At 39.0% G+C, this 17,089-nt stretch overlaps 2 protein-coding genes across 7 annotated transcripts in view; both read left to right on the top strand.

Annotated features, from left to right (window-relative positions):
- The first annotated feature begins 2,665 nt into the window (after window positions 1-2,665).
- Window positions 2,666-7,930, top strand: myoz1a (myozenin 1a). The gene is made up of 6 exons (XM_008428779.2): window positions 2,666-2,844; window positions 4,147-4,233; window positions 5,309-5,496; window positions 5,869-6,148; window positions 6,834-6,999; window positions 7,111-7,930. Exons 2-6 carry the CDS (start codon window positions 4,149-4,151, stop codon window positions 7,343-7,345), a joined length of 954 nt encoding a protein of 317 aa, XP_008427001.1. The 5' UTR covers window positions 2,666-2,844; window positions 4,147-4,148; the 3' UTR covers window positions 7,346-7,930.
- Window positions 7,931-8,023: 93 nt separating this feature from the next.
- hhat (hedgehog acyltransferase) overlaps window positions 8,024-17,089 on the top strand; it is a 33,431-nt gene continuing 24,365 nt past the window's right edge. For 2 of the 6 annotated variants that reach the window (XM_081616707.1, XM_017308770.2), the window contains exons 1-9: window positions 8,024-9,027; window positions 10,004-10,140; window positions 10,227-10,291; window positions 10,749-10,862; window positions 10,947-11,141; window positions 11,808-12,020; window positions 13,088-13,265; window positions 14,380-14,572; window positions 16,998-17,033. In XM_081616707.1, coding sequence (XP_081472833.1) covers window positions 10,032-10,140; window positions 10,227-10,291; window positions 10,749-10,862; window positions 10,947-11,141; window positions 11,808-12,020; window positions 13,088-13,265; window positions 14,380-14,572; window positions 16,998-17,033 — 1,103 coding nt within the window. In that variant the 5' untranslated portion in view covers window positions 8,024-9,027; window positions 10,004-10,031. The remainder of the gene's footprint in view (window positions 9,028-10,003; window positions 10,141-10,226; window positions 10,292-10,748; window positions 10,863-10,946; window positions 11,142-11,807; window positions 12,021-13,087; window positions 13,266-14,379; window positions 14,573-16,997; window positions 17,034-17,089) is intronic. The other 4 variants (XM_008428785.3, XM_008428782.3, XM_017308768.2 and 1 more) reach the window with 3 other exon arrangements.

The following is a 17,089-nucleotide window of genomic DNA, read 5'->3' as shown; positions in this document are numbered from 1 at the left end:
GGACCTCCGAAATGTCCTGTGGTGGGATTGAGGTTCTGATTCAATTGCTTGTACTGACACAAATAGCAAATCAGTCAATCACAAAACGCATCAGACAACAATCTCTGAATGCACAATAAATTGCCTTTTAAAGCAATTTAACTGACTAACAAATCCGTCCCTTTAGAACCACGGTGTGCATCCAACAATGACTTTTTGTATTATCAGAAGTAGAAATAAATCTTACAGAAAATTGCTGAGCTCACCTGAAAACGCCTCTGAAAAAGAGAAGTCCTATGAGACTAAAAGGTTTGAAGAAACTTTAACAGGCAGAGTGACCAAATATTGTCTTGTCAAGGATGCTGAGAAACTCCAAACAAAGAGGTACTGAATGAATCAAAGACAATACCGTCATAATCGCTGTTCCTGTTCAGAGTGCACATCAGTGCAATTGACCAATTGCATTTTTTTTTTTTTTGCCTTGATTTCTAGTTTACTTTTATGGGTAGATTTCACATTACATAAAATTATATACATATGTATGTTGATTTAAACTGACTTATTATTTGTTTCATAAAAAAAAAAACACTACTGTGACCATTATTTAATACATTTGTATTTCAAAGAAAACTGTCTTTCACATACAACTTGGAATGTCATCATAGGAAAAATCGTGAGCAATTCCTTTCAGTCCTTTATTTTCTTTCTAACGTGAACTGCAGCCACTGCGTGGCGCTGTGGCACCAGACAGATGCACGCTGCCCCCCTGCCATTTACGCTCACACTGTGCCTAATAATAGAGTTGTCAAAATCCAAACCAAATACTATTTATGCACGAGGGAAATTACATGGCTATAATGAATTAAGTGTTAATGTAACAGCCAAAATTAAACCGAGCAAAAAATACAACTGGGTCAGGTTTTTGGGGAAGCTCATTTTTGAAAATAGCACACCCTGCAGTTTCCACAGGTAGACTCAATATGTATTATATATATATATATATACACACACACCTTATTTTCTATATTGACTTTTAAAAGTATTTTCTTTAATATTATGTCTTCACAACAAGTAACGTCAGTGTATTTTATTAAAATTTTATGACACACCAACACAAAGCAGCACACTATTTTGAAGTTGAAGGGAAGTCCTGCAAGATTTTACTTCAAAACATCTAGAAAGTGTTGTGTTCATTTGTCTATAGCCCACTTTACGAGGATAATCAAGAGTAGTCAATTACTTTCGAAAGTCATCTCAGTAAATAGTTCAAAAATGTGTAAGTACATTTAAAATAAATTTGTTTGTTTGAGAACATCGGTGACCAAGCGACTCAGTGAGGCCAAGGAACACACTGGGTCAGGAAACTGAACTTCTTAGCCTATGTGGTACAGTATGTCTGGTTAAAGTCTAACATGTTACTCTGAATGGATGCTTTTCTTCAGAACAGATAAGGGAGACTCATCTTTCCATCCCGGGAGAAAATCTGCTGCAAACGATTGTGGAGGTGTGGAGATTGTGTCTCAGGTAGGACAACAACGGTAAACATGCAACCAACTGCAATAAAATGGTTTACATCAAAGCATTTCCAGTGTTTGAATGGACCGTTACAAAATCCCAAATCTTATTGGGAATCTGACAATTCTCAGATTTGTAATTTTATAACAATCTTAAAAAAGGGATGAGATCGCTCTATCCCAGTAAAATGCATTGAAGTTTGTGATTGTATGTATTTTATGGATGTTTTGTGCAGCATCAATTTCAACTTAAAAAAAAATCATGTATAAAGAATCAATCCATCCATCAATGGTAAGTTTTCACAGAAATTTTCCCAAGCAGTTCTCAGGGGAAAAGGGCAGTGTCCACCCTGGACAGGGCACTAGTCCATCGGAGACACATTCAGACACACAGGACAAACAACCACTCATGTATGTCATACCAAAGGACAATTTGGAGACCAAATAACCTAAAAGTAATGTTTTTGGTCTACGGGAGGAAGCCAGAGTGCCTGGGGAGAACCCATACATGGAGAACATTGAAAAACCATAGACTGGGACTCTGGAGGTGTCTTGCTGCAAGGCAACAGTGTGCAACTGTGCCACCGTGCAGCTGATTACAGAATTGCCTGGAAAGAAAGACATAAGATACATGTACTTTTTTAAAAGTTTTTTTTCAGGACTCTGTTTCTACATTCCTGATTTATATTGCAATTGAAACCGATGAGCTTGTGATGTTGGATGTTGGTATTATTCTACAATGACCTGTGACTGTTAAGGACATGAGCAGTCCTTTGAAACTCAAACTGATGTGGCCTTCATGTATATCCACACATGTTCTTAACCTTTGACTTGCTCTCTCTGCACTCACTCTTAGACCCCTCCTCTTTCCTCCATGTCTTTCTTCGCACCCCAAACACTCTTGAGAGTCCCCCTGAGGCTCTGAAGTCCTGTTCCCCCTCGTTCTCTGCAGCTAAATATAGGCTGCAGAGCCATCTGCAAGAATGATTTTGTTCCTTTAATATCGCCATCAGCGATTTCGACCGGCCAAGAGAGACTTCTCCACCCAGGCTTAATGACCCCCTTTCCATTCCGTAGTCACACTCCTAACTTCAGCCTCCTCCTCCCCGCCTTGACATCAACACTCCTACCGCACCCCCTGCAAACCCCCCCGCCAGTCCTCCCCCCAACCGAACCTTTCTGCAAGATCTGGTATCTGAGTGTTGCTTTGCACTTTCCGGGACCTGAGTCCAGTCATACGAGGGGTCAGAGGCACTAAGGGATTTGTACCTTTGTGTTTGAGATCAATATCTTCCTCTCTGTTTGGTATTTATAGGTCCTTCTCTCCTCACAGGATTACAACAGAATCCCGGTGAGTGGATGTAAACCTGTTGGTGTGCTTTTTTTTTTTTTTTTTTTTTTTTTTCCTTTTTTCTTTTTCTGTAGATTACTCGACTTAACCTGCAGCCTTTCAACTCTGGATGTTGCATAGTGGCAAAAGAACAAAATGGTTTTCCCAAACATAAGCTACACAGGCTATTTGGCTAGTGATGGTGGGGGAAATAGATTTATTTGTAAAGCCTTAAAAAGCTAAATAAAGAGCTGAATGTGCTGACTGTAACAGAAGTTTTATATAGTGTTATCAGAGCCGCGTTAGAGGTGGGCACCAAATCTCCACAGCTCTCCTGCCATGAAATTATCGCACTGCATCAAAAAATCCTCCTCATTAACAAGCACTCCAGTTCTGACCCTTGTGTGTCTCAAATGGGCACTTCCAGCTGATTTTCTGGAGGTGTGTTTTGTGTTCTTCGGAGTTTGCTTCAAGCCCGTTTGATAGCCTTATGACGCCATTGCATGTCGCTAAAATGTCTTGGCTGGAAATGGCTTTTAAAAATAGCCGCAGCGGGTTCAGTTACAGCCAGTAGATGTGATGTGATGTTTTGCCACTAAACATGGACCTTAAAGAAAAATGTTTATGGCTGAGTTTGCAGACATTTAGAATAAAAATCTGCATGTGAAATGTAAAACGTTAGGTACATGTGATAAAGTAAGATGCTTATTAGAGAATGGGTTGCGTGGTACGGCTGGAAAGTAATGTTCATGAGCTTCAGGTGGGAAAGGTCTCGGCATACGAAACCGCGGACAGTATCCCATCGTTTTTACCTGCAGAAAAACCTGATGAGAAGTTCCTCGGTGAACCTCGGCGTACTGCCGTTGACTGTCGGATGTGAGAACAGATCTCGTGTCCCCAAAAATAAGCTGAAGCACAGATTGAGCTAAATGTTTCTTTTGAAGGGGAAGACGTGCGTCCCACGGGGGAACGCGAGGCATCCAGAGTCTCTGACACTTCCCATGAGTGTAAAGAACTAGGGGGGACGTGTGTGGTCTTGCAAGTGTGTTACATTGATCTCCTTTGAGCTTGCAGGGGTAGGCGATAGGTTATGGTGCTAATGATCCTAAGTTATGCTCAGAAGCTGGTGGAGATCAGTCGTAAATTAAAACCTTTTCTAACCCTCCTCGTCTCCTCAGAACCGTTTGCGACTTGCATTTCATCTTTGAAGCTTTTTTTTTTTTTGCTTTTCTTTTCTTGCCTAGTAAATTTCAAATGCAGGAATGCTGTCCTGCATTTCTGTACCCGCGGGTAACGTTCTATGGTTTCTCCCTCTCCCTCCAGCCATGCCTCTGGGAACACCTGCCCCCCTAAACAAGCGGAAAAAGCCCTCCAAGATCATAACCGACCTATCGCATATCAGTCAGGATGGTAAGGCTGACGTAAAATGATGTGAATATGAAATTACCGCAGCTCAGTAAAAGCCTTTCAGGACGTAAAACGGGTGTACACAGACACAGAAGAGGGTTGCACACTGCAGGCGATGTGCTGTGAAACAATATTTAAAAAACTTTGTTTCAGTCTGATTCTAACTCCTTTTCCCAGACTTCTTCCGTCCTTTACAGTCATTTCACAGTATAAAACAAAAATTCTCTAAGAATTTAGATGGTCAGGGACAGAAGGAAGGAAGGAAGGAAGGAAGGAAGGAAGGAAGGAAGGAAGGAAGGAAGGAAGGAAGGAAGGAAGGAAGGAAGGAAGGAAGGAAGGAAGGAAGGAAGGAAGGAAGGAAGGAAGGAAGGAAGGAAGGAAGGAAGGAAGGAAGGAAGGAAGGAAGGAAGGAAGGAAGGAAGGAAGGAAGGAAGCCATTATAAGGAAGGAGCAACACAAGGAAAAACAGAAGGATGCAAAGAGGGAAGGACAGAAGAACATTGAATAAAGTCTCAAAATAAACCTATTTTTCATAATCTCACCTTAATTTTCAAAACTTTTCCAGAGTTCGTCGGCATCCTGGTCGTTGCGTGTTTTAAATAATAATATTGTAAAAATGTAATAAGATTTGGTCAAAATATTAACTGTATTACAAAGAAAAATTATGTACAGCATAATTGATGAAATTGGCATCCTAAAATAAGTCTTAATAATAATAATAATAATAATAATAATAATAATAATAATAATAATAATAATAATAATAATAATAATAATAATTTATTAAACATTTCTTATTTCTTTTAAAATTAGTTTTTATATGCATCTTTTAAAATTGTCCTAGTATTTTGAATTTACTGGTTTGTTTGTTTGATTGATTGATTGATTGATTGATTGATTGATTGATTGATTGATTGATTGATTGATTGATTGATTCATCCATTCATTTATTGCAAAACATTGACTGATAAGACACAGTGTTCACTAAAACGGCGTTGGAAAAAAGCAGCTGCCACGTAAATTTAGGATTGCTGCTGTTGCTCTACTGAAACCATTCCCGTTTCTACATCTTCCGTAGAGTTTGAGCTGGAGCCGGAGGCATCCGAGTTCGATCTGGGAACAAAGATCAGGACTCCCAAGGAGATCATGCTGGAGGAGCTTTCCCTGATGAAGAACCGAGGCTCCAAGATGTTCAAAATGCGGCAGCAGAGAGTCGAGAAGTTCATCTACGAGAACAACCCGGACGTTTTCACCAGCAACTCGATGGTGAGGCAAAACCAGAAACAGAGGACTTTTCTGTTCATTTCAATTAAACATTGATACAGTTTATAATTAATCCAACATATTGAGATGTCAATGAATCTTAAGAAGAAAAATAAAGGTCCCAATCCTATATCATTCTTATAAGCATTTAGTTTGAGTAACATTAAGTTCTTTTCTAAAGGCTTGAAATTAACATTCCCAAAGTTCACCAAGACTGTCCAGATTATTAGATGTGTGATGATTTTCATACTCCATATTATAATGATCAGATTCCAACTGAGTGTGTTGTGAAATGCTTTGAAAGTGCAGCTTCACTAATGACTCTGTCCTCCTGTACTTTGTGTTCTCCATATTCATCGAACCCTCATATTTCAGGACGACTTCCAGAAGTTTGTTCCGTCTTTGGGGGGTCAGGTGGGAGGTCAGTTTATCAATGTCGGAGGGCACCATGTAAGCAAAGAGACTAGACATCTGTATTTAGGGGCTTCACCTGTGGGAGGAGGAGCACCGGTGCCTCCTCCCAAGCCCGGAAGCAAAGGAGCAGGAGGAGCAGGAGGAGCAGGAGGAGCAGGCGGTGCTGGAGGTGCAGGAGAAGGAGGACTGGCAGGAGTCGACAAAGGCATCAAAGGAGAAGGAACGTGGTCATCCTCAAAAGGTTGATATACTTTTTTTTTTTTTTCATAAAAGAAATGCTGACACACAACAGGCAATTCCTTCCAAAATGTTGATACGTCTTGAAATGTTTCAAGTTGTGTCACTTTACAGTTGGCTTTTTTTCTTTTTTTTGCCGTTGCTCCATAAAGGCCAGTTTTTCAAATTCTCCCACCTGAGCTGTAGATTTATGCAGCTCCTCCAGAGTTAACATGAGCGCCTCAGCTGCTTCTCTGAGCAATGCTCTGTCAGGTGCGGTGCACAGACATGTTTTTGGTCTTGATTCTGTTTTTTTTTTTTTTTCTTTTTCTGCTATTGTTCTCTTTGAAACCTGTGAGGCCTTTGTATTTAGACTTTGACTAAACTACACACATACGCAGATTCTATGAACTTAATAGTTTACTTCCGGAGATAAATAGCTTCACTGCGTTAAAGTTAGTAGGGCTAAATGTAAAAGGACAGCACAGTTTCCAATTTGATGTTCAAAAACTCAACAGTTTATGCTTTTGTAATTAAGTACTGTAAAACATATTTAAGTTTGCGGTTGTAACGTGTCAAGATATGAGAAACTCCAAGGGATACGAGGACTTTTGCCAGGCACTGTATGTGAAAATGTTGACATACTTTTTTTCCCACAAAAAAAAATTATTGTTTCTGATTTTGAAAAAAATATATGTTTTTTCATGCAGGAGCTGGAAAAGACGGCAAGGGTAAGACGCTGGTTGTTGTAAAGACGTATATCTCACCGTGGGAGAAGGCCATGAAGGGTGACGAGGGCCTACTAGCCACTCTAAAATCTGAAATGCCTGGCCCCATTGAGCGAAAAGACCTGCCCAAATACAAAAGCTTCAACAGGTGGTTCCCTCAATATGTATTATTATTATTTTTTAAATCGTACATTTGTGTTGCTTTGCGACGACAAACTGTCGCATTAATCTGTCTCTTCTCGAAACCTCGCCTGGCCAGGATGGCGATGCCGTTCGGCGGCTTTGAAAAGGCCAACCAGCTCATGAAATTCCAGTTGCCAGAAACCGAGGTGACCAAAGAGGAGCCTGAACCCGCGGTGGTGTACCAACACGACATCAGCTGCCGTCCCTCCTTCAACCGCACCCCCATCGGCTGGGTGACCAGCAACGAGCCCAGCAGCATCCACATGGAGGCGGATGCCGTGCCCTTCGACGGAGAAACAGACGAGCTGTGAAAACCCGATACTGTGATTGCAATTTCTTCCACGTTAGCCTGACTGTATGGATTAAGTTTAGCATACACACGCACACACACGCACGCACGCACGCACACACACGCACACACGCGCGCGCGCGCGCGCTGTAGGTGAGCTAAAAGGGGTTGTGTAGAACTGATCAAACTGAGAGACTCGGTGTGAATAACAGAAAGTGTAAATGCTCGTCATTTTCTCTGTATTGAGTTGCAAAGGAAAAGCCGCAGACGCTACTATGAGATAAAACTGTCGACTGTCGAGCCTAAATGATGAAACTGGCGGAAAAGAGAAACTTATGGTTGGATATTGAGATTTCAGCTATGTGATATCTGTGTGTGCTCCCTCAATGTTACAATGTTTCTTCACTTGTTTCCCTTTGCCTTTTTTTTTTGTTTGTTTGTTTTATTTTTTTTGTTGTTGTTGTTAAAAACCAATTCTGTGTAGTGGTATGAACACAGCCTGCAATGCTGTCTGATTTGGAATGGAAGCTTTTGTTAAACCCTATAGTGAAGCAACATCATTTTTTGCCAAAATAAACCCTCCTCTTGTTGAGCGACGAAAAGAAAACTTGTCGTCTTAAATCCATTTTGTGGACTTAAACAATTCCCTCTGTTCTTTAGAGAAATTGATTCAGACAGGGAGCTTTGAACTTGAAGGCATAATCACACTCTGAAATTTTAAAAAGTTAACTTTAATTTCATTTTGTTCAGTGGGGAAATCAATGTTCAAAAATAAAATAAAATAAAAAAAACACACCATGCATGGCAAGAGGGAAGGGCTATAGTGATGTTTGGGAAAAAACTCCCTGTAAGAGAACTGTAGGAAACATCTATTAAATGAAATCCATATGCCAATCAGTTGGAAATGAGACATAAACTTGCTAAAAGAGCTTAGGAGAAAGAAATAACAGAGCTTATCCCACTGGAAAAGGGGAGGGCAAATCAATAGTTAGTAATAATAAGTAAGAAAGGAAGAAAACTAACGACAAACATTTACAAAGAAAATATTTATGGACAAAGAAAACAGGAGGGAAGATGTAACGAGAAGATTGAGAGTTGGTCATAGCTACTTAAATTAATCTTTATTTATAGTAAAATGGAAAAATTCAAGAACAGAAAATGAGGAGAAAAGTAAATAAAATACAGAATGGAGTCTAAAGCGAATTTTAGAAACAGAAGGGGATAAAGACGAATCAAGATTATAAATAGAACATTCTTATTTTTACACAATGTCAAATGAACACAGAAATTAGTAGCTGCAGAACATGAGTTTGTACAGCAGGGGGCGGTGTGCCTCAGTGAAGTTGTTTGTAATCCGACAATAAAAAGAAGAAGAAGAAGAACGCGCGCTGCTGCTCAGAGTTGATGTGGAACCACTTTAAAACAGAGCAGTCTGCATTTTATCAATGGCCAGCAGCAGTTAATACGGTAACTTCATAACTCAGTCTGCCTGCAGCTCACGGAGTGAACAGCTAAATTAGTTTATGGAGACTTCCGGGTTCAGTTAGCAATGCGAAAACAATGCAAATTGTTATACAAACATTCAGGTTAATCACAAATATTTTTCATAACATAAAGTAACAGCAAAATACCCCGAACGAAACCTCCCAGTTCGGAATGCTGGAGCTATTAAAACCTTTGTGGAAGATATTTAAAAGATTTACGGTAAGTAGGACGCTTTTGCATTAAGCATTCTGCTGGTTTAACTGGTTAAATTATCTAGTAGTGTAAAACATGTAGATTTATCTAGATAAACATTAGATAAATGAACTAAACTAAAATGTTTAGTTCATTTAAAATCCTTTTCATATTTGAAAAGGATGTATTATTATTCATAAAGGCATTTTTAGTGTTTTAGTTTTTTTCACAACTCATATTCACAAATAGTCACAATTCAAAAATGTTTGTAGACTGAAGTTGATACTTTAATTCTGTATTTACTTCTGGATTTGTTCTAAAGATACAGAAAGCAAGTTGACAAACACCAGTTAATATATATAAAAAAAAATTTTGATTACAAAATTCGTATTTTTCTTCAATATTTTAATGAATAAGTAAGTTTTAGCTTCTAAAACTACATGCAAGACATGTAGGCCTACTGCTCATTTCAGTCAGAAAGTTATTCGCAGTGCTTTACAGTAAAATAAAGGATCAGAAGTTAATAAATCACATTAAAGACAAAGGAGCATCAAATGAAATACTGAAAGATGCATTTTTAAATGAGTAAAAATGGGCTGAAAAAATAATTTTGACATTGAGGAAACTGTCTTAAACAGCAATGATTTCAGTTTTGATTTAAAGGAACCAGCAGGTTCTGCACATCCTTGGTTTTTAAGGAGTTTGTTCTCAAGGTGAGGAGCAAAGAAACGAAATGCTGCTTTTACTGGTTTGGTTCTGATCCAGACAGGTTTCTGAACTGCGCAGGAAGGCAATGGTCAGGTTAAGTCTACATGGATAAAACCTGACCAGGCGTTCTGAGATGTTTTTGAGCTTAAAACAATTACTCCCTCACAGACTACTAAACTGAGCCTATCCTTTAGCCTACTAGGTTAACCCTCACTGAACTGGCAGATGCTGTGATGTAAAGAAATATTTTGGATAAATCGCACTAAATCTGTGCATCTGACTCCCTCCGTTTCAGAGGCGTTACAGCAGAGTGACGTTACCCGATGCCATCCCGGCTGTCACCGCTGCCATGGCCTGAGATCTTTGTGTACTGGCTGCTCTCTTTGGGCTCTCATTTTTACTCTTTTTACCAGCTGCACAAGTTCTCCAAAGGTAAAGTAGATAGCGGGCTGTTACACTGGAGTCGATGAAATAAGAATAAGAAAAATGTCACTGCTCTCTTCTGATTTGTACCTCAGAGCATGAAGCTGGTTTACAGAGAGAGTTCCAGTTGGAAAATGGCCTTTTTAAGGGCTTCAAAAGGGTAAGTTAAGATGTGAAGTTTTAAAACACCACTACTCCATGCAGAGTGCTCGATTTGAAAAAGAATACTTCTTAATCTTATTTTTTTTTCTGTCTTTAATCACAAACCTTAATTTGATCTCATAGACAAACATAACATAATTTGTAAAGCGCATTGAAAAGATTGGTTTCATTTTCTTTACCAATTACAATCTAAGTTGCTTGGAAATGTATTCTGACCATCTGTATCAGTAGATTACTTTGCAAAGCCACTTTCTCTGCAGTTACAAAACAAAATGCATTGAAGTGACTGTAACAAAGGAAAATGAAAAGAGTTCAAGGGATATGAATGCTGTTAAAATTCTCAATTTTAAATAATAAAACACGAGTCCCTCTCTGTATTAGTCCAGTCATACAAGACCTGTGTGAGAGAGGCTTATGCTTGATGAAGTTGATCTTCTTCTTTTTTTTTAATAAAGGACCCGTCTGACTTTGAGTGGAGTTTCTGGACTGAGTGGGCCAAAAAGTCTTTGCTGTGGACTCTAGTCGGTCATGGCGTATTATCAAGATTGGCGGCCATTTTTCACCCCAAGGTGAGGTGATCCTACGGTACACTTAAAGCAAATAGAGTATGTTGAAACATAGCTGTATTTTTTATTATTTTTTTGTCTTGACAGCTTAAGGTGCTTGCGCTCACAGTGTTCGACTTCTTGGCAGCCAGCAGCTTGCTGGGCTTTAAGGGTGTGGGGGTTCTGCTGCTACAGCTGTCCGTTGCCTTCTCAGTGGCCCAGCTGCGAAAGCCTTCTCTGACGTGGATCGCTAACCTTCTGCTGCTTTCCACAATTCACATTCAGCCACTGCAACACATCCAGGTGAGCTGTGTGAGCCACACTGTAGCTTTTTCCTAATGTTTGAGGCATTTTGTTTGTAATTATACCACACATAACATCATACTAAAATCATACAGTTAGCATGGTTTTAGCTGAGTGGAAGTGTAGATAAAAACAAAAATGCACGTCAGTTACCTATTCAGAAGCTAAAACATTTAGTGAATCTTTTTTTTTTTTTTTTTTACCTGGTACAGCAGATCCACGTTTTTGATTTTCACTGAGTGTTATACCCTCAAAGACCACAAGAGGGCAGAATATACTAAGAAGATGTTGAGCCATTGAGGCTTTTCTCTTCGGTTTTGTTGGATTTGTTTGGCGCACCCTTCCTCACTCTGAGCCGTATTGCAGTCTGAATTGACTGAATTCAAGAATTTATGATATTTTACGGCTGGAAACGCAACTGACAACAATATCTGAACTAACAAGCCATGCTACAGTGAAAACATTTATGATTTAATTATGTAAACAATGGTTTAGTACAGAAGTTAAGCAAAGCCACACAGATCTAAAGAAACTTCTCGGTTAAGGATAGGTTTGTAAAGAGATGCCCTAACTTTTAAGCTTCTCCTTTTGAGAAGTGTATACGATAAATGTACTGTAAGACTTTCATCACAATTGCCAGTGAATGTGAACCGTTGTGTCTCTCAGAGAGGCTGGTACAGCACAGAGGAGGAGTACTACCTGCTACTTTTCAGCATTGCCGTCTGTGGCCTGCGATTCATCAGCTTCAGCCTGGAGCACTGCTGGAGCCCTTTAGAGTGCGGTCGAGTCGCGCAGCTCTTCTGGCTGTTTTCATACACCTTCTATCATCCTTTCTTCTACAATGGACCCATTATCACTTTCAAAGCCTACTCTGAGCAGGTGAGGGTAAAATTGCCTCGTCTGGTGTTGCAATACAAGCTCGGGGTTCTGGTTTTAAAAACACTAAAACAAATTTTGGTTGCAGTTGAGCCATTTCTCATCTCTTTATGCCGTGAACCTTTTGCAATTTCTAAACGTAGTCTTTATAAATACATTTTGCTTAAATACAATGTGCTGCAAAATCATTTTCATGTTTACCTTTTGAGCTTTTTCTACATTTTGTCACATTACAACCACACACTCAGTGCATTTTATTAGGATTTTGTTCCTGACCTACGGGTGGACGACACTGACTTAGGATTTTATCGTGATATTTTGTGGCACCGTTATGAAAAAGATTAAAATGATGATTACCAAAAAAGCTTTTTTTAGGAACCTGTATGACTGTGACCGTATGGTACAGCATTCATTTTACTCCATCCACTCACTTGTATGAGAAATTCTTCACGATAAATGATTCGATAAATGCCCAGCAATACAACAAAACCAATAAATAAAAATGAACTTAAACAGTTGAGCTGGGAGATCAATACATAGATACAATGTTCTGCAAAATCATTTACATGAATATTTTTCCATTTTTTTCATGTTGTGCCACATTACAGCCACATACTTGAATGCATTTTATTGGAGTTTTGTGAATCAGTCAATCAATCAAGTTTATTTGTGTAGCACATTTAAGCTAAAAGATATTTTAAAGAGCTTTACATCATAAAAACATTTTTTAAGAAATCCCATCTTACAGTCAGCAATTTTGAAACCAGTATTAAATGTTGCATTTTGTAGAATCATTAAGACATCAATAGAAATATGTTCACCTTTTGGTCAATGTGATTGACCAACACACAAAGTGCATAATTGTGAAGAATATGTAAAAGGATCTGTGTGCACTCCTCTGTACTCTGACACCACTCAATAAAAAACAACAGTTCAACCAAAAGGCTGATGAATATGTCGAAATATAAAAAAATAAATAAATAAAAAAGATGTTCCATTCCACTGAAAACCCCAACATGTGTCTCATATGTTTAACCTTCAGTATGTGCTTCCTGTCTCTCTGCTGCCAGATGAGGAAGTCAGTCGACGAGAACAGCGGGCAGGAATCTGTCTTTGGCTATGTGCTGGTCAGATCAGCCCGGGTCATTCTGTGGTGGATCCTGGCAGAATACATGATCCACGTCATGTACATGCACTCCATCCACTCCAATGAGACCTATGTAGAAATGCTTCCTCCCTGGGCTTTGGGTAAGCCTCTCCACTCAGAGCCTGTTGTGTTTCATCGCAGCTAAAACGAGGCGTTACATCCAACACTTTCCTCCCACAGAAGACATATGTTGAACAAAATATAGAGATTATATCTACAGAGGCTTCTGGACCAGGCTGCTATTACACATTGGCTAATTATCTGTGATTCATGGTTTTATTATTCTGATGTGGGCGACTTTGCTTTGACAGCCAGTCATCGGCTCTTTCATTCAGACATATTTATTTTTGCTTGGGCTGAAACGATTAATCACGACGAATCGTTTTATTGAAATAATCGTCAGCTAGTTTAGCCGTCAATTCATTGGAGTATACAGACTCAAAAAGAGCCATTTCCAAATGATTCCAGTAATTACGGCAAAACTCTACAAAAATATCCACATTTTGCATTAAGATAAAAAAAAACCCCACCTTTTTCTGTGAATATATTCTACTCAAAACTTCTTAGTTTTAGCTTCACGCAGTTCAAATTCTGTAAAAAGAATCCTATTGAGCGCCTTTCCCCATACAATTATTGATTGGTTAATCTAAAATTATAATAGACAGATGCTGTATTGATGTTAAGTCAAGTGGAAAGGCCTGAGCTTTTCACATGTTGATGTTAAAAGTATTTTTTTTTTAGCTGCAGATACATCTTTTATTACAAATGATCAAACATACACTAAAGGAATGCCGTGTTATTGGAGTTTAGACAACAAAATGTTTATTTTGTTATCTTAAAAAGGGATGACATTATTTGTTTATTTTCATCTTTTAATGCACTTCTAATTTTGTCTAAAAAATCCCTAAGTGGAAAATTTGCAGAATCTGCCAATTCTTTCATCTGATTAATCAATAAACCGTCAGGTTAATTGACAGAATAATCGTTAACTAAAATAATGGTTTTTGCTTTCAATTATCTTTTTCTTCCTAGTCGTCAAAACCAAGAAGTTAATTGTAAATGTTAGATACACTAATTCGTAATCAATAATTTAGCAGCTGTTTAATCACAGCAGTGAATCATGTTCAACCAAGTTAAAGTGCAGCTATTAATCTCCTGCTGTTGCTCCTCTGTTGCATTCTCTAAGTGGACGACTATTCATTGTTGTCTCTGTAGAACTTGAAGTGATTTCAGCTCCGTGTCTCCTGTCTGCCCCAGGCGGTCTGGCTCTGGCTCTCGTCCAGTTCTTCTACGTGAAGTATCTGGTGCTGTTCGGGCTTCCGTCCATGCTCGCCACTTTGGACGGCCTGGTCCCGCCGAAGCTCCCGCGCTGCGTCAGCATCATGCACAGCTTCACGGGGATGTGGAGGTGAGAGCGCTCTTTGTGACGTGAGTAACGAGGGTATCTTCGTGTTAGAGGCCGGACTAAAACCCGGGACCTTTGAGGAGGGGATAAAAAAAGGGAACTCTGACGTAAAATGTCTTTTAAGTGCAACTCTCTGCGTTAGCAGTCAAGTCCAGACTGGCCAGAGAAAATTGTCTCATCTTGAGTCATTACCTGCAAGAGGACAAAGGGTCATCCTCGCATCAGCAGCAGTGTGCCTCTGTGTGTGCTTCACACTATAATGGTTTGTTTACTGGGACCAATTCTCTGAATTTAATTTTTAAAAAAAATTTCAAACTAAAAACAAAAAAAACACCAGCATTGGTCAAACTACAAAGTCTTTAATTTTTTAAAGAGGGAATTTAAAAACACATCCATATTTTGCCTTTTAAACATCATTAGCATTTACTTAAGCATTATTGTAAGATGGAGAAGACATTTGCATAACTCTCTGGTTATACTGAAATGGAATTGGTACATCAATACATTTCAGATCTGTACTTCAGATCATCTAAAGTAGACGGTTGAAACTTGGAGGCAAGTCGATGTTCCAACAAGAAAATGACTAAAATCTTCAAAAACGGTGTTGGAAAGCCGTTGTGTGAATACTATTTACTGGAAAAAATGTATGGATTCTGATTGAAAACCAGAAAAACAACCAGTTTAAACTTTCTCTGCCAATTCTGCCACGAAGAGCGGTCATTTATCCAGTGGTGCGTTTATTTATAAATGTATAAATTTGAGTCTTTTGCCAGAAACTGAGTATTAAGCCACAACACTTACCAGAAAAATACCACCTGATATTTTTATTTGTTGTTGCTGCAGAACAGATCATCCCTGTTTTATGCTGAAGGGGTCACAATTGCTCAAGTTAATTGAAAGGCAACAAGTGGTGCCTCTTACACGTCCATTATTCTGCATACATAAAGACTGAAGACAACTAGATATGAAGGAAACATTATAAAGGATTCTGTAATGTTATGAAAATGCTTTTTGTGGCATGACACTATTTGTGTTTAGCATCTAATCACTGAAGATTTAACCACTTGAGACTGGCTTCTGCCTGTTAATGTGATTTCAAAGTTTATTATTTGGTTAATTTATCTATGGATCTGCTCATTTTGCAGGATTCTGTTGTTAAATTCAACCTGTTTGAGCGTAAGTTGGCTAAATAAATAAACAAATAAAGCTTCCTATAATCCCCTGTAAAGCTCCCCTATAAAGCTGACAACTGTACTTCTCTCCAAATGCAGCTAAATTTAGACCTGGTTTTATTTATCAGAAAGCTTCAAAATGTAGCAGCTCAACTTGAGTTTTACCCGAGGGCCATTTGCTTACAGCAATAAGTCCAGTCAGCCTTTAGGTTTGCTCACGTTTCAGATGCATTGTTGCTCCTGAATGTAATTAACCATGAGTAATGCTTCCTTAACTGTGCGCTCATAAAGTGGAGACAGGATGCGTTTGGCTTTGCATGATAAAATGTCCTCTCTGCAGCAGTCAGAACCGATGTGCTGACGCTGATGCACTCCAATCCGGCTCTTATGTGCTGAGCTGGTCGATGCCGGCGACATTGATAGAATGCATAAAGCTGTCGGCCGACACCATCGAAAAACCAGTTTCAGTTTATAGACGCTGCCGGATCTAATCGTTGTTATGACAAAGCGCCGGCTTACAACCACTCGACACCCAACAGTCTGGCTACAGCACAAGGTTCATGCCATTGGAAGACCAGCGTTCAGGTGTTTCTAACTTTGTGGGGGTTTTTTATTTTTACGCACTAAAGTGTCCACGCATCCTTAAATCATCTTAAATTAGTTAGTCTTAAATTAAGGCCTTAAAACTACTTAATAAAAGAAAATATGTTACCTACAGGTCTTACATTTCGTCAAGATAGGGCTATTTAATGTAGTTTTTTTTTTATATCAAACTTTTTCTGACAGGCAAAATTTTGAGTGACATGCAAACATTTTCATTGCATTCTATGACTTGAGGTGGTTGAGGTGGCTAGAAACTAGCCGCTAATATTCTCCTTCTATATAGCTAACTTGCTAGCTAGCTTTTTGGTGTCTATCCTGGATAAAAGCAAATTTATCTCTATTTGGCTGATGCTGACTTCTGCTTCCAATCCATGCAAGTCTTGGTGTAAAAAAAACAAACAAAAAAACTTAAGCTTGGCACTGTAGGGGTTCAGGCTGTAGAGAGCCATATACTAAGCCGGGTTCACAGTTTTTGCTATGCTTGATTGTAATGCAGCAAGTTCCCCCTACCATTCTAGTGTTTTTTTTTTTTTGTTTTAAATTTCATTCAAGGCGAAATTAACACAAAGTCTTAAAAAGACTTAAATTGGACTTGCTGAAATCTGCAGATATGCAAATGTGGGCCTGAAATATCCATTTGTTTTCTCGCTCAGGTACTTTGACGAGGGGCTGTATCGATGGCTCATCAGGTAAGAGACTCTTCATCAGCGCTGGACTGACTAATTCACATGTTAATGCTCACTAA

The sequence above is a fragment of the Poecilia reticulata genome, chromosome 15 (assembly GCF_904066995.2).
Source record: "Poecilia reticulata chromosome 15, P_reticulata-male-v2, whole genome shotgun sequence".
NCBI classification, from domain to species: domain Eukaryota; kingdom Metazoa; phylum Chordata; class Actinopteri; order Cyprinodontiformes; family Poeciliidae; genus Poecilia; species Poecilia reticulata.
The sequence above is the reverse complement of the archived record's forward strand: the minus strand, read 5'-3'. Positions and strand labels throughout refer to the sequence as shown.

Bases quoted from the DNA above. Each gene is read 5' to 3' on its own strand.
- myoz1a (XM_008428779.2), top strand. From the start codon at position 4,149: ATGCCTCTGGGAACACCTGCCCCCCTAAACAAGCGGAAAAAGCCCTCC. The intron at 5,497-5,868 runs GTGAGGCAAAAC...CTCATATTTCAG, and splicing joins TTTTCACCAGCAACTCGATG to GACGACTTCCAGAAGTTTGT. The intron at 6,149-6,833 runs GTTGATATACTT...TTTTTCATGCAG, and splicing joins AACGTGGTCATCCTCAAAAG to GAGCTGGAAAAGACGGCAAG.